General features: G+C 46.0%; 2 protein-coding genes across 2 annotated transcripts in view; one reads left to right on the forward strand and one right to left on the reverse strand.

Moving 5' to 3' along the window:
* The window catches only part of LOC119379225 (xaa-Pro aminopeptidase 1), a 62086-nt gene extending 56720 nt beyond the window's left edge, over nucleotides 1-5366 (reverse strand). The window contains exon 1 of the mRNA XM_037648456.2: nucleotides 5219-5366. The gene's annotated coding sequence lies outside the window, so the exon portion shown is untranslated. The remainder of the gene's footprint in view (nucleotides 1-5218) is intronic.
* Nucleotides 5367-5606: 240 nt separating this feature from the next.
* On the forward strand, nucleotides 5607-19216 carry LOC119379227 (uncharacterized; the record flags this gene model as incomplete). Its single annotated transcript, XM_037648458.2, is given in 3 exon segments — nucleotides 5607-5951; nucleotides 14744-16090; nucleotides 19097-19216. Coding segments are annotated over 2 exon segments (1408 nt in total), but the record flags the coding sequence as incomplete, so codon positions are not given.
* Nucleotides 19217-19279: the final 63 nt, after the last annotated feature.

Raw genomic sequence — 19279 nt, forward strand, 5'->3', positions numbered from 1 at the left:
ACATACCCTTGCTATTTAAAACCATCATGTTTAAAATATCACCAAGTAAAGGTTCACGCTCAGATTTTGAATGCAGAGCTTTTAATGCACTTAATGAGTCAATGCATATGATTGCTCTTTTGTGTTGGCCAGTGATAATTTTTTGCTACTGCTTCCCATAAGGCATAAGTTTCAGCTGTTAAAATGGAAATACAGTGAGGTACTCTAACACTGATTGCACTTCACTTAGTTACGATTCCAATACCTAGGAGGCTTTTATGTTTTTGAGCGGACTGCGCCAAACTTGTGCAGTCTTTATATTGTTACGGTGCGACATGGGCATGAGCTGGTGCGGTGCTCTCCGAATATGAAGAAGACGAGTAGACGTGAAGCGCTTGCGCGTGGGGCTTATCAGCCACATTGTTTGGCTGCCGATTCACTGGTGTAAATATCTATTAAATCGAAAGTCTTGCCTTTGTCACTTTTGGTGGAGGTGCTGGGAATATTTACCTTGAAGGCCATGGAATTCTTGTATTACGTGTTGCAACTAGCATTGAAAGCAGGGCAAGTTGGTACAGCAGCATTTCTAACAAACTGCACAGCGGGACTTCTTTGTGTTCTGTCCTGCGGCACAGTTTGTTAAAAATGATTATGTATTCAGGTGGGGTACCTTTCTTTCTTTAAATGGGTTAGTCAAAAATCACAAAGCCGCGTAATATAAACCATGGTGGCAGTGTCGACTTTTTGGCGGCACTGAGTGCCTTATCGGAAACATCGTATCTGTGGCAGTGTTCCTCAAAGCGTAAAATAAATGGTTCAATTGACTTTAGTGCAAGCGCAAGTTACATTTCGTGGTAATGCCATGATATAATCAGTTTGCTGACAGAGGAGATTCGTTACAGTTGATGTATAACAATTTACAGCAGTTTTTTTAGTGTAGCTTTGTCACAGAATAATAATTATATAATGTGTGTGCATTTCCTTAGATCAGCAACACACACCCATTATTTTGAGGTCCCAAACAGTGTGTGCATAGTCAGCGCGACATAGCATACTTGATAGGAAAGTAGTGAGCACATAATTAACAAGAAAGGAAACGCAAGCTAGCCAGATGATCACTGGCATGTGGCAAAACTATGCCACATATGATGCAACTGCTTTTTGGGTGCAGTTCTACATTGGCCTGTGGGTAACAGTGCACCAGACAGAGAGCATGGCAATGCACGAACCTTGCTAGGTCAGAAAATTAAAATTAGGAAATCGCTTGGAATTATGAGGATACCTGGATATCACATAGCCAAGAGGGTACAGTAATCTAACTAAAATTTGCAGTAGATAAAAGCAGCCAACACATTTACAGCAATTACTTCGAGTGCAATCCAACATACATTTCTAGCCACAAGAACAATATTATAATATTTATGCAAGCCAGAGCTAAAGAAACAATAAGAACTTCACAGTTACTTTCACGCTTACTTTCACAGTTACTTTCACGCTGGGATCAAAAAGATCATGTCATAGCAAGCAAAGCAGATAAAACTGTGCCCAATAGCTTTGCTTATTTCACATGTATATTACTGCTGCAAATTATTTTAGAAAGCCCATAACCTCAAGTTCCTTTCCAAAATTAGCACCTTTGTCAAACAAAAAACACGAAAATGTATCCATTAGCCAAAATGAATCTATATTTTTGAGAAAATGCCTGCAAACTCCTAAAACTTTCAGAAAATCCACAAGTCTATTGCAAAAAATACACTCTAGGCCCAATAAATTTCTTTTTAGAAGCCAGCAAACCACCACTCAATGTTGATCCCGGGTAGAAATTTTTCACTCCCCCCCTCCCTGCAGCTTCAATAATCTGCGAAACACCATGTACCACCATGTCAAGAAAAACTACATATGCAGAAATAAGCATACAAATTTCTATGGTTCAGCCAATAAAATGCTGCTGGCTTAAAGCAGCTGTTAATGCCTACTACTTAAGGTTCTGAATTGTGCTCAGGATTTACAAATTTCTTGTTTCTTCTCTATACTACTGTAAAATCCCGAGGTGAAAGATAATCCGACAAGATTTGGAGGGGGGGGGGGGCTTGCTCGGTCATGGATCAAAATTCAAGATGGCGGCAGAAGAGCCCCTAAGAACAAAAAATGCACACCTATGCTTTTAATGAAAGGTTTTATTGAGTACGCATGCATTCGCTGTTTCCAGAACAGTAAATGAAACAGTGAAAATGGTGAGAGGGGGCGCTTGCTCGGGATTTTACGGTAGTTATTTGCACCTTTTTTTTTATATTTTCAACCTTTCTGCCCTTGCAAGTTAATTAACTTGAGCTAGATTATTTTTAGTTATGCCAGTAACCAATACAATGAAGCTAAATGAATTCAAGGACTTGCATGTTGAGAACAGAAGTTTGTCGAAAAAATTAATAAAACTGCAACATTGTTTTGCAATATGGATTGCAAAATAACACTTATAAAGCACGATTTCCTGAACCATAAACCCATGTTTAATTGGATTCAACTAGTTCGTTCCATACTAGTAGAAATATTATAGCATGAAGAAAACAGGACCAAAGAACATCAATACAACTCCTGTCATCTCACAACTGATTTTATACTTGGAAAGAGTTTAGCATAATTAATCACTACTACATGCACCACTAACAACAGCACACTCGTTTCCTTCATGGAATAAAATCAGTAGAAAGATGAAGCCTAAGTTGTACTTGTCACCATTTTTTGTGCCATAATGCTTCTCTTAACAATGCGAATGCTATCATACTAGCACAAAACAAAACAGCCCCAAGAAGTCCGGTGCCATCGAATATCACTCCTATGGAGGATATTCGAAGATTACCTAACAGTAGATACCAAAAGAAAGAAAAGCTAGTTTTACAGCCCCTGAAGCAGTCACCAACCACACAGTGCCAAGAGGGACAGCTTGACTGAATGTCTCAGAATAACCATTCATCTTCAGAAATTAGTGCTAGGCATTAATGGGACATTAATGATAACTGTACTCCGTTCTTTAATACGTAGTAGTAGCACAATGTTGTCCTATTGTAAATGCTTTCCCCCACTATGATGCATATACAAGATTCCACTGTGCAGCTGAATCTTAACTAGAAATAAAACAGGGAAAGGATGGCTTAAGCATATATTGCGATTATGACTGCATTGCAAAAAGAACCTCATGTTATTAATAAAACACATTTTTTATACACAAGTCAGTTGTACCAAATTTCGTGGAAAATAAAAAGTTTTGCATTCCACTTTAAGTGCGGCAAAGTGCCACAGAGAAAACAAATTCAGTCCACCAAGAAGCAAAATTCAAGTGGAACCTCAAGATGTCTTCGAGAAAGATGGTTAACACATTCAAGCCTGTACGAGGCTTGCATGTTCAGCCTTGTTATTGTATTTAAAATACTGAAATAAGCGTGACTTCACTCAGCTAGTTTGCTTTTGTAATGTTTTGATTAACTATATTCTATTCGAATACTGAATGTAACAAATAAACCTGAGTTAATAGAAAAGCTGAAACAATAAGAAAATCATAGCTAACAGAAAAATTACTCAGCACCTGAAACTCTGGCATTAGTAATGACTTAAGGAAGATAGGCTGAATAATAATTGGCACCTACATCAACCCGTGAAGTACTTCAGCAGTGCTTTAAAAGTCTTATGCAACAAGCTAATAAGATACGAGAAGCAATTTATTTGCCTCAGCATTTTTAACAGCCACAAGCCCAAAAATTCTCACAGCTTTGTGCAAAGTAATCCGATTTTTGGATCACCGTGTCCAGTCAACCAGAATTAATTTAACAGACCGTTAGATTACATAATCTGTGTAGCACACCTTTATAGTGATTAGAAAGAAATGATACACTAATTTCGCTGCTGCAAGAGCAGCCACCAAGTTAAAAACGTAAAACGAAAAAACGCACGCAAGCCACAACAACGAAGGTCTCTCTTTCTTTCACCAGAGGCACTGAAATAAACTGTTTCCTAAACAACTGTTCAATCAATAAACGATAATGCAGTAACACAATGAAGTGAAAAAAAAAAACTGAATTTATAAGGACAGACGCTTCACCTCGAGCTTAAGAAACCACGCCTTAGCACAAGAAACCGCGCGCATCAACAAAAACTACGCACACATTTTACCGCACATTGGGATCACGTCGAGTAGGACGCTAGGACAAAGATTACGGTAGACAAGACGCTTTGCGTCTACGTCCATTAACAAAGAACGACGCCGCGTAATCACATCAGTGAACCATCATTCTTAAGTTAACGTCGTCGCACACTTAATTCGACAAACTCTACGGCCGCTAATATGAAAACGCAACATGCCTCGTTTCATATTATATACGTGGTGCCACTTTCCGCTTGCCTATCCACTCGCGCGAATCCCTCCTCCAAACGGCAAAAAGGATGCGGAAGAGGAGAGCTCCGCCAGAGCGGAGGATCGAGGGGAAAAAAAAGAAAAACTGTCGCGGCGGAGAGGAAAAAAAAAAAAATGCTCCGATCCCAACCAACCCTTTCGGCAACTGCTCTTTACCCCTTTGTGCACAAGCCAAAGCGGCAAAAGTTACGGAGAGGGCCGCGAACGCGCTTTGTGGCTAAAGCTTACTCATAGAATCCGCAACAGGAGCTGCCGAAAGCCTGGAAGCCAACTCAATCGCCCTCCGATGTCCAGTAGATGCGCTCGAGCGAAGTCGAATAGGAGAGGGCCAGAAAGCTCACAGGGCACCAGCGGCCACTTCGGGCCACTGGACCGCTATTAGGTTCCGTGATGGTGACCAACACAAGGTCCATGACCCGGCTAAACAAACACGGGAGGACGCAAGAACGAGCGACAATGATAATTTGCGACAATCAATAGACCGGGTCGTCTACCCGATGCAGCGATGTGACGCTTCCTTAACCCTACGCTCACTAATTTCCGTCGTCCCGCGTAGTCCACATGTTCAGCCCAAAAAACAGCCACACAAACGTCCCGCGAGATGGACCCGGTTTTTCGGAGTTGAGATGTTAATTCTCGAGGATTAGGCCTAACTAACCCCATCAGCCATACTGAAAATTTTACTTATGGACGACCGAAACGGACTTGTCAAATGATTTCTACTTTTCAATTACTGCACGCAAGTCTACAAATGAGCTCATTAAGCAAAACCACTCGCTCTACAAGATCAACACGCTACAGGGCAGCAATGGGAAGACGAATAAAATCAATCACCTTTCCGGAGTGAAGAGTCAACCAAGAGGGAGGATGTTTAACAGAAACAAGATGAATAGGGTTATTATTGACGGGTAGGGTTCTTAGAGTAACGCATTTTCTTTTGTTGCCCGTTTCCGCCCCGCCTCACCAGGTGGCGAAAAAATTTTTAGCGCTTTCTCGAAACGCCGCTAGATGACTCTAACCTCATGAAGGTGACCTCACGTGCTCATACCAAAACATACTACGTCACCTCATGACGTCACGACTGCTGTAGTACATTGTTTACAAAACTTGCTCGCAAATAATCCGCTAAAATAGAGTCTCAAAATAGGTTATCTCTTACTGTGAGCTAAAACGCAATGGGTCTGAGTGTATAGTGTCAGAAACAATGGTTTCGTCGCCCAATGTAATCCTCAGCAGCCCTTGAACACTAGTCAGATGACTCCATATTCTCCCAAGGTTCTCCCGCAAAGGTGGAGCCATCGTGGAGCAATTCCTGGAAGCGAGAGCCCCCATTGGCTGAGCTGCGACGATTTGGAAAGAAGTCATGTGATTGCTGTGAGCTACAGAACCAAAACAAATCTTGACCGAGTGGAAACTAATTCGAAATACGGTGCGTTTTTAGAACTAATTGCTGCTGTAAGTGGTACCAACAGCTACTGGAAGCTACGCGACATTCGTACGAGTGCAAACGACTGACTGCCACGAATTTCTTGTGAAGAAAATCATCTGAAGGCCCCGGTGAACTGCCGTAAGTGTACCTGTGCTCAACGCTACTGGCGTCTTGTATTATACTGTCGTTTACGGACTGTGACATCCGATCACTTATGCTAGGTTGCGCGAGTTTGACCAAAACCTAGCCTCATTAGGACTCTATGACTATTTACAACGCTGCAATCTGTTTTTTCAGCTCTCTGTTCTGTCATGTCTGCTCCGATTGTGTGAAAGGCTTACCGTCAGTGCAGAATGTGCTCTTGGCGTAACACGGTGTTGGCTGTATTGCGCTCAGCGTCTACTGCAGGCTGCATGTGTTTGTCAACAGTTTAATTATTAAAATGGTCAGCGATAGAGGTTTAGTGCAACGTGATCTGCTTGTCATCTGTCAATCGTTGGATGACAAAACTCGAAAACGACTTCGCTGGAAGTTTCTCGAACGCGCTGTCTCATGTGTCGCGAGCCTCTGCACGAGGTACACGGAAGGGGTCTCCCTCGACGAGATGCGCGATTACGCAATTTTGCCCGGACTTGAAACATTGTACGTACATGTGTGTGTGGCTACCGTGAAACTAGCCGCTCAGCGCTCTTCTTATATTCTTTTCCGGTTTCATCACTCATCACCTGTTGTTTATTTCCGGTTTTTTTTTTTCTTCCGCATAACAACATGCTATTTTTGATCTTGATCATCCGTCACGTTTTTCTCGAGGCCTAACTGATAAGTGTGTACTACAGCACTTCCTGCAATAGCTAGCGAGGCCGATCGTGTGTTGTAATCGCGCGCACGGTGTCCACGAGGGGCTTTCCTAAAGGACTCGTGGATCAACATCCTTTCTGCCTACATCACAATCCGCCTTGAAGGTCAGCTGTGCCCCAAGGACGGCCCCATTTATTTCCTCGTACTCATTTGGGCCTTTGCTACCTGTCTCCGCCGCCAACCGAGAGAGCGTGCGGAAACTGCAGCCGTCGAGTAGGGTCCCGGTCGCGCTGATTGTCAAGGCTGCGCGCACGATTATGCGCGTTCCCTAGCAAGGCCTTGGCTTCGGCCCTGCTCTTGATATGTCCAAGGCGCGCAGTGGATATGATGCCGTCTGTTGGCCGCGTGCCGCATGAGTGCTCTGCGGGAAAGGCTGAGCGAACCGCGTTCGGATTCTGGCCAGTGCGTTATCGCTCAGCTTTCACCCGTGATGCTATATCACCCAATTTCATTCATCCGTTTTGTTTAGCTTTTTTCTCCTGCGTGGAAGAGGGGCGCCAAACAGAAGCGGAAGAGGGGCGCCAAACAGAAACACAACTCAAGGTCATATTGCGCAATGCACGAATCCGGCCGATGCTGGAATGGGGTGTGCTTGGGGCGCCCGCTTGTGCGACACTTTTCATGCGCTTGTCTTGGCAATCACCGTTCGTTTTGTTCTTGCCTGTCGTTTGCTAAAATATGTTCCCTTCTAATGGTAACATAGTTAGGTATGATACGGCAGAGCAGAAGTGAAATGAGATGCCGCAACGTGTTCAGTGACACCGCTTGTAAAGGCGCGCGTTCTCAGCTGGCCTGCATTAATGATGGGACAAATTTCGCTTGGAGACAGACATTTCCTCGGTTGTGCCAGTTTTTCACCGTAAGTGAATGTCGACTCTTGTAAATCAACTTAATATAGCTTTTAATAAGCAAAGCAGGTGATTTAGTCTGCAGTGTCGTGTTCAGGGGCGCATGCAAGTATTGCAGTGTGAGAAAACGTATTAAAATTCTTAGTTTAGCAAAGGGCTTTATAGGGAGCGCTTTAAGGCTACGGTAACGCGTAGGCCTTCATGCGTGCTCTTTAGTGACGGGAGACATGTTTATGACAGGTTAGATTGCCACTGCCGGCTCGTGATCATATATTCTGCAATTTCTACGTGTCGTTTTTCAGAAATTCACTTTCTTTTCCTCACTTTCTTTACTGGAGACAATAAAAAAATGCGGATGCAAGGAGTGCATGTGCGGATCTTCCTCGCACGTATTATGTGACGTTAATAATTGCTTGTTTGCACCCCCCATTTGTGTGTTGATAATGTTTGATGGGCAGTTGGGTTCGCGGCGAGCGTGTAGGACGTACTCGGTGGTGCTGTTGCATTGTTGTGTGCCACGTTTGCGATTGAATACGTTTCTTGTGTATCGTCCCATATACTTTTTTCGCGGTCATGTTATTGTGCTTACGAGGCTGACTCACCATCCTTGACCTTTATCGCCAGATGGTGGCGGAAATGTCACGATGACATTATTTTTCCCCTCCCCAGACGCTGCAGATGCCAGGTGTTTTTCGATGACAAAAACACAATACAGGGCTCCCTTTCCCACGGCCGCGCTGTTTATGTGCAGACAGTGGTCTGTGCACAATAATGTGCTCTCCTTCGCGCTGAAACTGCCCCAGCGTTCAAGTTCATCGCTGATAGCAGAAACCTGACCTTGCAATGGTATATATATATTGTAACAATATATCGACGTTCATGCCGAGCAAGAATTCTGAAACGGGGTTTCGTTTTTGTCACCTTTTTACTGCTTTCTTTATCGCCCCCGCCTTTCCCGCTGCCCTCTTCCCTACACAAGGCAGCGGCCCAATTTCCTTGGCCATCACCAGATAGTTGTCCGCCAGCGATGCCAAGGGCGCCGCACAACACAAAACAAATGGAAAGACCCAATGCTAAGGTCGCGCAGACATGCACTTAACACACACGCACGCACGCAAAAAAAAAAAAAAAAACGAAAAGGGGAAAAAAAAAGCGCTGGGGCCCTCCCTCCGTTCTTTGTTTTTTTTTTCTTCTTTTTTTTGTCTGTGTTGCATTCATTTGGCTTTTTTTTTTCTTGCGCCGTTGGGGAATTCGCGACCACTGCATTTTATATATGGATATATATTCTGGCTCTTTTCCGTGCGTTCTTTTTCGATTTGTTTGCTTTCGGGTGTTTCTCGCTTCTCGAATTTGTAATTTAACTGCGGTGGTCTCGCTGCTTTTCCTCGTTAGCTTACTTCTGTTTTCTTTTCTTTTTCTGTCACTTCTCGTGACTTGTGCGGCATTGATTCCTGTTTTGCCTCTTTCGTTTCTGTCTCTTTCCTCCTGCATAAGGCGAGGTCTTCTGAAGAAAAAAAAAATATCGAAGGAGAAAAAAAAATTGCAGGAAAGTGAGAGGACGGTGAAGTAGTGGAAGCTAATGAAAATACGAAAGCAGTCAGCGCACGTCACGCAACGGGGAAACCCCCTTTGGCTCCTCCTTCGCCTTTCAATATTGGAGGGTTGTTTTTCTTCAACATTTGGCATTACCTTGTTACGCGATATATGCAGAAGCGTCATGTACGGGGCAGGGGGGAAACACCTGCGCGCTCGACCAGTTATCTTTCTGGGTGGCGTTGGCTCGACCCCCCCCCCCCCACTCCCCCTCCGCCCTTCTCCCTTTTCTCACTGTCCAAAAGAATCCTGGGGGGGGGGGGGGGGGGGATAATCACTTCTCAAATTACCGGCAGACTTTGTTCTAGGCTGATGCCGGGTGTCCCGGTAAACTATACGCTCTTTTTATGACTGTAGCACTAAATATTATGATACGGAAAAATCTCAAAATTCATAAAAACGCGAACAAATATAGAAACACCCATTTATCGAAAGTGCTCAAATTGTTGGCCATTTTCTTGGCCAAATTGTTGGCCATCCTGACACAGTTCGTTTTTGGAACTCCTCTCTCACAAGGTGCTTGCCAACCGATTGTCTCTTGGCATTGCCGAAACCTTTCGATGACTTCTCTTGTTGGGCGCTGTGGAAAGAGAGAACAACTTTATTAAAAGATGTCCTCTCTCCTGGTCTTCCGGAATTGTCCGTCTGGGTATTCTGAACACTTCCTTCTTCCTCGTACTTATCTCTTAAACTTCGTTCTGAACTGTCTGCACTTCACTTATGTTCTCAATCTTCCAGTAGCAGTTCCTTTGCTCAAAAGTTTCCTTGCTCAAAGGTCAGCTTGACTTCAGCCATTTATTAAGCCGCCACTGCTTAAAAAGTATGGTATTTGAGTATACATTTTTTAGGACACACTTCTGGAATGAACGCTGCGTATCTGAACAGAAACAAATCCGCGCTAGCCTCGCGTTCGTGCCGATGGGTGAAGTTGTAACCCAACTTCCTTGCGACCCTCTTCCGTAATGGTCACGTGGGCTTTGTTTGCGCCTCGTTCGAAGGGAAGCTGTTGCGGGGCGGTGAAAAGGAATCCCCGCTGATAACGGGACCTTGTTTGCGCCTGGTGCGCGTCGGTCTGGCGACGACGGATCCGCCCTGAGCCGGCGGTCTTCGCGAGGATTGCGTCACACGGCTTCTCTCGCAGGTGACGCATTGCCGCCGGCCGTGAGCGGCTAAAGCGAGGTCGCTGAGCACGTGCTTCACGGGGAGCCCTTTTGTTTCCGAGCCGAGGATGCCCGCCCGGCGGAACAGGTGCCCTTGACGGCGCTGCGGGCTCTGTCGTAGCCGCGGCTCTGCAGCTGCTGCACTGTTTGTACTCGGAGCACGTGTCTGACCACGGGGCCTTCCTAGCCCTTGCAGCCATGTTGGGAGAGGGCGACCGTGTTGACGCATCCTTTCCATCCGCGCAGGATAATCTGCCGCTCTTTTTGTACTGAGCCAGCCTAAATCGTCGTTGTTAATATTCCGTTCTCCACAGCTGTGTTGGGTCTTTCTTTTCTGAACGTGATGAAAGAGTCTCTGGACGATCGGCAGCTGGCGACGAGGCTTGCGATCGAGCCACACATATCAGAGCAAGTTTCTTTTCCATCGCGATTGAGAGAGCCCGTCGCTTCGCTTCGCTGCATTTTAGAGCAGGCCATTACTTGGCGTTCAACGCAGAGGCGTGCGCACGGGGTGGGCAGGGGGAAGTGGGCGCCCCGCCACTAGTCACCTAGAAGGGGTGGGGGGGGGGTGTATTGGAGTGGGAAGGCACAGCGCAACTGAGACAATGGACAAGAACACGCAACACAAACGAGCGCTGACTTACAACTGGATTTATTTTGCAACCAACTGCCTTATAAATGCGCGTAAACTTTTTGTTTTCTTTTTTTTCTTCTTGCGCCAGCGGGTTAAATAATTGTACCATTGTGAGCATTGTGATATTGCTGCTAGCCATGTGTTGATAAGTGTCCATTTCTGGGTTTTGTTTGCTTGGTATGTTGGTCAATTGGCTCTTGGAAAGAGCAAAAATCAGGTTGTTAGTATATCGCGGTTGATAAACCAAAAGAAAAAAGAAACCCGATCATTTCTGTTTGACTACCGATGTGTCATTTATCAAGTTTACGCGCATTTATAAGGCAGTTGGTTGCAAAATAAATCCAGTTGTAAGTCAGCGCTCGTTTGTGTTGCGTGTTCTTGTCCATTGTCTCAGTTGCGCTGTGCCTTCCCACTGCTATGAACCAACTCGCCCAGACCAAAGTCTTACTGTGGGGTGTATGTGCGTATGTTCATATATGCACGTGTTCTACATTCCTCTGCATGCACACATGCAAACTGACAGAAGGGGGGGGGGGGTTGACCCCCCTTTCCCTCCCCTCTCTTCTGTCTGCGCCTGTGGCCCTGCCTATGCTAAAAAAGAGACCGAAAAAAAAAAAAACTTCTCAGACGTATATGCCAATCGTTCGGAATAAAGTCCCTAGATTTTTCCCTGCAGGGAAAAATCTTTAGTTCGGAAGGGGTCTATTCGCACCTAAAACTAAATCGAGGGGGCGCTGCAAAGTTAGGCAACACTGGCAGAGATGGCGGCGGCAAGGAGGTCCACGTGTGGATTGTTGCTGCTGGAAATACCGTGTTTCCTAGATTGCGATGTGAAAACGTGCTGTTTTGTCGAAGGTGAGAGTGTACTTGGTGCCGAGTACCTCATTTTGGTTGTCGCGAAGGACAACATCGACGATAAAATAAATGTTGTTGCACTGTTCGTGTAAACGTCTGGCGTGAATTCGGAAGCACAAGAAATCCCAGTGCGGCTGCGATGGCCAATCATCTCAGTCTAGCCACTGTTGGACGCAGTTGCAGTGTTCGAGCGCGGTCGTGGCTGGCTGTTTCAATACTAGGAGCATGTACTGTGACTGTTGACTTTCAACGCAGTAGCCGGTTCAAAGTCCAAGCGCAAAAATTACGGACTACTGTTTTTTTTTTATTGGGGGGGGGGGGGGGGGAGGGGCGAAAATGCACACATACAGTTTGTTTTCTGTTTGAATGAAGGCTTATTTTTCTTTATCGCTGCGATCATCCGTTCTGTACTCACTGGTCAAGCGACTCACTTGAACCGAGCTTTTGCTCCAAAGTTTCACTTGACGCAAGAACAGTCGCAGTAACCCACACGAGCATTGCCCCCTTCGCGTTCTAAATAAGTAGCCATTAATGGCCGCTTATTTGACCGGCAAGCTGCTCGATACATACTGGCCCTCATTTGTACACTAGGTGTAATCGCCGCTTGACGATAGCTCGGTGTTCCTTGCACTGCTTACGGGTGTGTACAGTTTGTATCAACTTGGCAGGCTGCCAGTATTCGCTCGATTTTCAAACTAACGATTGAAATAACGCTTTGTGGAGATAACTAAACTGTGCGTCGTTTGATGCTTACCGGTTGTCTAACCTCGTCTGTTTAAACTGTGCCTAATTGGTTAGCTTTTGGTTGACTTAGTGACCGAGTAGCGGGCGCACCGACATGACGATGATGATGGCAACCTTAAGTAAATACCCACTCGGAAAAATCGCGAGCATCCCCCGAGAGTCGACGCTTCAAAGGAATTTTTTACGGGACTTGTCAAATCCAGGGCCACTTTTGCGAAAGAGAATTCCAGGCATTCTTTTTCTCACCAGTGCGGGCGTATCGGTAAAATTGCACTGTGACATCACCGCGACATCAGACCAGACAGCTGCCGCGACACTTTTATCTAGTGACAAGGTACGTACGCCATTTCATTATTATCGAAAAGGTGCTCTGAAGGGTGGCTCGCGCATTCTGAAAGAAGTTATATTTTCCTCCTCATTACAGAAAATGCAGGGGTAGGTGCACGAACAGCCTGCGTGCTCTCACAAAAGCTAAAGGAAAATATAAAACTTATTTTATGTGCCTAATATCCTAAAATGCCTGTTACTGCCTGTGGTTTCAAAAACTAGAGGCCTCGGCTAAGCACTTATTAGCCGTCGCCGTACACAATAGTGAAACTGCATGACTCTTCCGTGGTTCAAGTCCAAGTAGCCGGTCAAGCTATTGTTTATAGCGTACTTTTTATTTATTTTTGCTGAAGGTAAGCTGCTTTCCGCACAAGCACGCGTTCCTCTTGCTGTTTTATTTTCGTGATAATTTATACGTCTTCTTACTTCAGGCACCTGCGCTAAGAACTTTTTTTTTTTTTGGCTCCTCGTTTGTGCCCCTTCCGGAAGCTATTGCCAGCTAGCTTCAATTATTGTGTGTGGATGTCTCTTCATAATAGTAAATAGGGCTGGATGATGTAATGTGTCATTTGGGTCGATTATATTCTTTCTTTAATTCGCCGTTTACTACCGGTCGATCCCGGTGATAACACGTGGAAAGCGCGGTCCCGCGTGTTACGTGATGCCTACCCTCTCGGGGCTGGGAACTACACAATGGTCAATTTGTAAGCAGTACTTGGCACGTGACGCCTTTCAAAGCATTGGTAGAGTATCGCTACTCTCTCGGGGCTCGGAACTACACAAAAGTCAATTTGTAAGTAGTACTTGGCACGTGATGCCTTTCAAAGCATTGGTATGGTATCGCTACTCTCTCGGGGCACGGAACTACACAATGGTCAATTTGTAAGTAGTACTTGGCACGTGACGCCTTTCAAAGCATTGGTAGAGTATCGCTACTCTCTCGGGGCTCGGAACTACACAAAAGTCAATTTGTAAGTAGTACTTGGCACGTGATGCCTTTCAAAGCATTGGTATGGTACCGCTACTCTCTCGGGGCCCGGAATTACGCAAGTCAATTCGTCAGTAGTACTTGACAATGATACTTCTAAACTTGTTGACAACTTCCTAATCGATACAATAATCAACCAATAAAAGCCTGTCGTTTCTTTTTTTAATTTTTTTAATAGACACTTTAGGGACAGGCATCAATTCTACCGCTTCCCCTGCATGTCTGCGGGGTGGTTTCATCATCGTCGCGTTGCGATTTCTTGGACAATCTGCAACCGTTTTCGGCCGACCTGTTTTTACTCGTTAAAAAAAAAAAAGAACGCTCAGTCTACTCATGTGCTCTTGAGCTGTCAACACGCGTATTCCTCGCCTCTGCTAAACCGAGCTCCCAAGTTAAACGGCATTATAACGATGGTATAGCAAACATATTTCAGTTATATGATCTGGATATGTCACGAGGGAATGTTATCACATGTTAATAATGCGTTTTGTTTCTAGAATAAATTGTTAAAAGCGCTCACTATTTCCAGAAAACTGTGGCTAAACGAAGTAAACTGACAAATAGCGTAGTGATGGAGCCGACTGAGGTATTATTTGTGTCGAGTACGAGTTCCATTTAATTGCTTTTACGGTCTGTGACGCTAATTTCAACTTGCATTGCTGGCTTCTGTGTGCAAATTTGGTTTGTCACTGAACTTGTATAACTCACTCCGAAAGAGAAAACTGCCGTATAATAAAGAAATAAATATATACCAAGTTTGTTTCGAGGCAAACGTTTAATTTAGACCCCAGTAGCGTGTGTTCATCGCCACTTCCTGTCTATGTGAGCGCATAATTATGGTCAGTCGAGTTGGTGAGACAAGCTCAGTGTGCGAGTGCTCTGCAAGTGCATCCCCAAAGTAAGCTGTGCCCATTCCGTTGCAGATCGAGCCGCAGCCTTGGAGGTTCCCCGAGATTCTGCGCTGGGGCTGGGCCCGCCAGCCATGCTGGGCTCGGCTGAGTGGGCGGCAGCGCGCGGCTGGACGCCGGCCGCCCCGCGCACTGTCCAGGACCCGTTGCGGCTGCCCGAACTCGAGGGCAGCGTGGACCCGGACCAGTGGCTGTCCGTGGAGAGCCTCAGCTTCGAGGCGCAGGAGGCGGGGCTGTACGGGCCAGAACCGAAGGAAGAGAAGGCCGACCTGGCCGAAGCCCTGTGGGAGCTCGAGGCCGATGACCCGTACTCGCGAGTGCCCGACAAGAACGAGCCGGGCGACCAGAGCCCCTCCTTCTGGGGCATGGACTTCGAACTGAGCAAGCTGGATGCCATGCTGAAGCCCGACAAGCAGCCTCCGCCGCTCAAAGATCCTACGCTGGCCGAGCTGAACGCCGACGAGTCCGGCCTCGACGGGCTGGACGTTAACGACATCCTGCGTGACTTTCAGCAACAGGCCAGCTGGAGCAGCTTCACGGCGCCCTCTCAGTTGGCCGACCTGTTGGCGCGGCCTGTAAAGACCGAGATCCTCACGCCTGTCCTCTCTACGAGCCTGCCGGCATCAACCTGCCTCGCTGCGCCTCCGCCAGCACCGCCACTGCAGCAGGTCTCCGCCGAGCCAGTGCTGCAGCGTGCCGTGCTCGCTCAGGTCGAGCCTGTGCGGGCGAGCCCGGCGGCCCAGTCAGCGCCAAGCGACGTGCCGGTGAGCGGCAAACCGCGCTCGCGCATCCTGGCCGAGCGGCTTTCGTGCTCGGCACCCGAGTCACAGTTGAGCCAGCTGTCCATGGACGAGGGCTTCAGCAGCCAGGACTCTGACGAGGCGCTCACGTCAGACGCCGAGTCGCACGCGAGCCAGGAGGCCGTCGAGCCGGGATCGCCGGACGGTCAGAAGAAAAAGAAGCGCTACTTTTGGCAGTACAACGTGCAGGCAAAGGGTCCCAAGGGCCCGCGCCTGTCCATGGCGCGCGACTCGGCCGATCCGCACGTGCTGCATGACGTGACTGATCCTGTGTTCAGTCCCGAATGCCAGCTCGAGGGCGTCAAGCACGCGGGTAAAGCGCGTCGTGGCGACGGCAACGATCTGACGCCTAACCCCCGCAAGCTCTACAACATCGGTATGGAACTGAAGAAGCTGGGCCGTATCATCAACGAGCTAACGCCTGTCAGCGAGCTGCCGTTCAATGCACGGCACAAGTCGCGCAAGGAGAAGAACAAGCTGGCCTCGCGCGCCTGCCGCCTCAAGAAGAAGGCCCAGCACGAAGCCAACAAGCTCAAACTGTACGGACTGCAGCAGGAGCACCGTAAGCGCTGCACGCCTTTTGTTTACGAACCCCCCCCCCCCCTGCCTCCCCCTCCGCGATCGATCGGCTTCTCTTGCTCATTTCGCCTCTGCATGCGGAATTGCAGCCTACTGCACTGGGGTCGCGTGACGTCATGGGCGCGTTGTCAGCCTGGATTGGCCCGCCTTCGTTAACATGAAATTAGAAGGCAAGCGGGCCATCGATCGCCCTGTTGGTGGCGGCGCAGCACGCTGTTTGTCGCAGCTTTTTTATCAGTCCTATTATCCTCGTTAGACGCGCGCGCGCTGTTGCCAAAGGCCGCCATCTTGGCACGCGCGTGACTGCTCTTTGGGCGCATTTTGGCGGCTGTTGCAGACGGCGGGTCGCCGCCATTTTTGATCCTTCTCTCTCCGCGCGCCGTCATCTCGGACTTACGCGCGTTGCGGCCTAGCGCGCCCGAGATTCACAAGTGGCGCTCGCACAGGAGTCGCATTCTAGCCTTATTTCTTGGCTTAGGTGCGTAATAAAGAAAAAGCAGTGTGGAGAGTTGCCAGTCTTGTTAAGTAGAATATACTGAACAATACATAAAGACGCAAGCAGCGGCTGCATAATGCAAAAAGCAACCCACCCACCGTCTGCCTATTTATTACTGCGCAAGCATATGCATGTGTTTAGGGGCATCACCAAGATTTTCATCAATGCCCCCGCCCCCCTCCCCCCTTGTTTGTGTGCGTGCATGATATACGGGGCACTTTAGGTAACACCCAAAAAAATCTTACACAGGATATCCGAGGGAAAAAACGTTGCTTCAAAAGTAAACTGTGTAGTGCATCAGACATCTGTTAATGGTAATGCTAATTATCAGTTAATTAACGAATACTAATTAACACCCCATCCCGGCTCTGCCAATTTACGTACTTGCACGACAAATCACATGCCCCACTGTCAAGTTAAAAATATTCACTAATGAATTTTATAATTCACTGTGGTGAACATTTAAATTTCAAAACTGAAGTTGAGCAGCATAGTCATATCTTAGCAGAAACCCCAAGGCTGGCACCACTTTAGCAGTATCTGTCTAGTACTGCTAGAGGCTCACTGGAAAAATAGCCTACTAGAATGTTAGTGTATTTAATTGTTTTTTATTTGTTTGTTTGCTTTTTAAGGACAAATATCTCAAAAGTGGTGCTAGTCTTCATATTTCTCCTAAGCAGACAAGGCTTCACTACTTGTTGGCTTCAATTTTGAAATTAGAATGTATGCCCAAAAGTGAATAATTATGGCTGATTATTGCAGGTCATCATAAAGCTCATTTCTGCCTTTTTTAGAAATCTAACAGAAATGACAGGATAGAGCTATCTGTCACAGGCAATTTAGTGAATAAAAAGGGGAAACCTAGGGGTCCTAATTTTTATTAATTGTAACCATTTGAGGTCAAGGAAAGGCACAGCAGAAGTTATTTGTAGCTGTAATTTAGGTGTAGGAATGGTAAGCTAGGAAATTTTAAAGGGACTGACAACCAATCTTTATGGTACCCATTTTCTTTAGTGCAACGGAAAGCTTACCGCTCAGAGTCTCTAATCACAGAATTGGTAACGCGCAAAACACCGTGAAACAATAATTTTTCAGTTTATGAAATATGAAGTCGTGTACACGCAACACATGCTGCAAACAGTGGGAGGTGCACGTGAGAGCGGTTTGTGTTGGTGCGCGGTGGTTTGCCACGCATGCGCCGCGGCTTGACATGTTTCACTAGTTGCCACAAAGGCAGCGCTGATTCTCAGCGTGCAACTCCTTTTACCTCATAAGCAGCACAGAATAGAGCGGGGTTGGAAATAATATACCCTCTAATTTTTAGCACTAATTATGGTGCGCATGAAAGCATCAAACTATGTTCAGCAAAGTGAACGACTTCATGATCCAGCTTCAAGGCTCTTCGACTAGGCTGCGCGACATATCGTTTTTTTGTGACTTTAACGCGATTTGAAAATATGAATCCTACTCAGATCGCAAAAAAGGATGCTTGAATCACTCACTGTAATTCATGGTCTTTTCATTCCCACCAGGATCTAATCGCACATTCCGGCCAGTTGTCAGTCCCTTTAGACCCGTGGCCAATGAGGTGTGCATAGCAAATGGTGTTCGAGATTGGAAGGCTAGTCTCAGAATTCCTGCAAGATATTCTACCAAATACTGACATGCTCAATTCTAAATAACATGTGTCCTAAAGTGATTAAATTATTAAGTAACATGGTGGGTTCAGCAAATCAGCTAATTTCTGATAGCAATTTGTCACAAATGTAATGCCCACCTTTCTAAGTGATCCAGCATAGTGGTGTCGATATTGCCTTACTTGCCACGGGTGTTTAAAAAGTATATGTGTAATAGAAACTGCTGGTGTTTGTGGAACATTGAGACAACAAAACATATTAAGACATTTTCTTATATTTGATTAGTGGTCTATTTTACTTGGTGGTGGATTAGTGGTCTATTTTACTTCGTTATCAAAGCTACTGCTCAGTAGCTTTGATAATACAGCACATAAGAATGTGATGCCATGAAGTGCAGAAAACTAACTGAGCAGTCAATTTGCTGAGAAATGAACACACAAACTCACTAAGCCACAGTTGTTTTGCGAGTGACTATTTTTTGAGTTGCCAAATTTTTATATTGACATCAGTAACTTTGTTTTATATTGCGATGCATAAAATAATTTTGTTTCCATAGATATGTATGCAAACTTCAACTTGCATCAGTTACTCCGTTTCCCTGTTTCAGAGATGACTAAATATTGCGAAAGAAAATCTCTCGCCAAAAGTTAAAAACTAAATTATTGTAATTAATTTCTCATCGTGCTGTGTCAATCCCCACTCCCCCCTCGTCAGCATATCCTGCATTTCCGCTAATAAACAGGAAGGTGGTCACCCTAGTGATGGTTTACGCTAAAAGCCCAACTTGTGTAGTAAATGGATGTTTTCTCTTGTGTAATCTTTACTTCCTTTTCTTTCTTTTTTTTTTTCTTCCCAGGACGACTAATCGCTCTTTTTGAGGAAGCCAAGAAGCTTTTGCGTGACAAGGTGGAAAGCCACCAAGCAGACAGACAGGAAGCTTCATCTGCTCATCTTGAGGCATTGATTAAAAGACATGGTGAGTCATTGCTCAAGAAACAGTGAAGATTAATGAATATTCATATGTGTTACTGAATCTGTT

Source organism: Rhipicephalus sanguineus, chromosome 1 (genome assembly GCF_013339695.2).
Source record: "Rhipicephalus sanguineus isolate Rsan-2018 chromosome 1, BIME_Rsan_1.4, whole genome shotgun sequence".
NCBI lineage: Eukaryota > Metazoa > Arthropoda > Arachnida > Ixodida > Ixodidae > Rhipicephalus > Rhipicephalus sanguineus.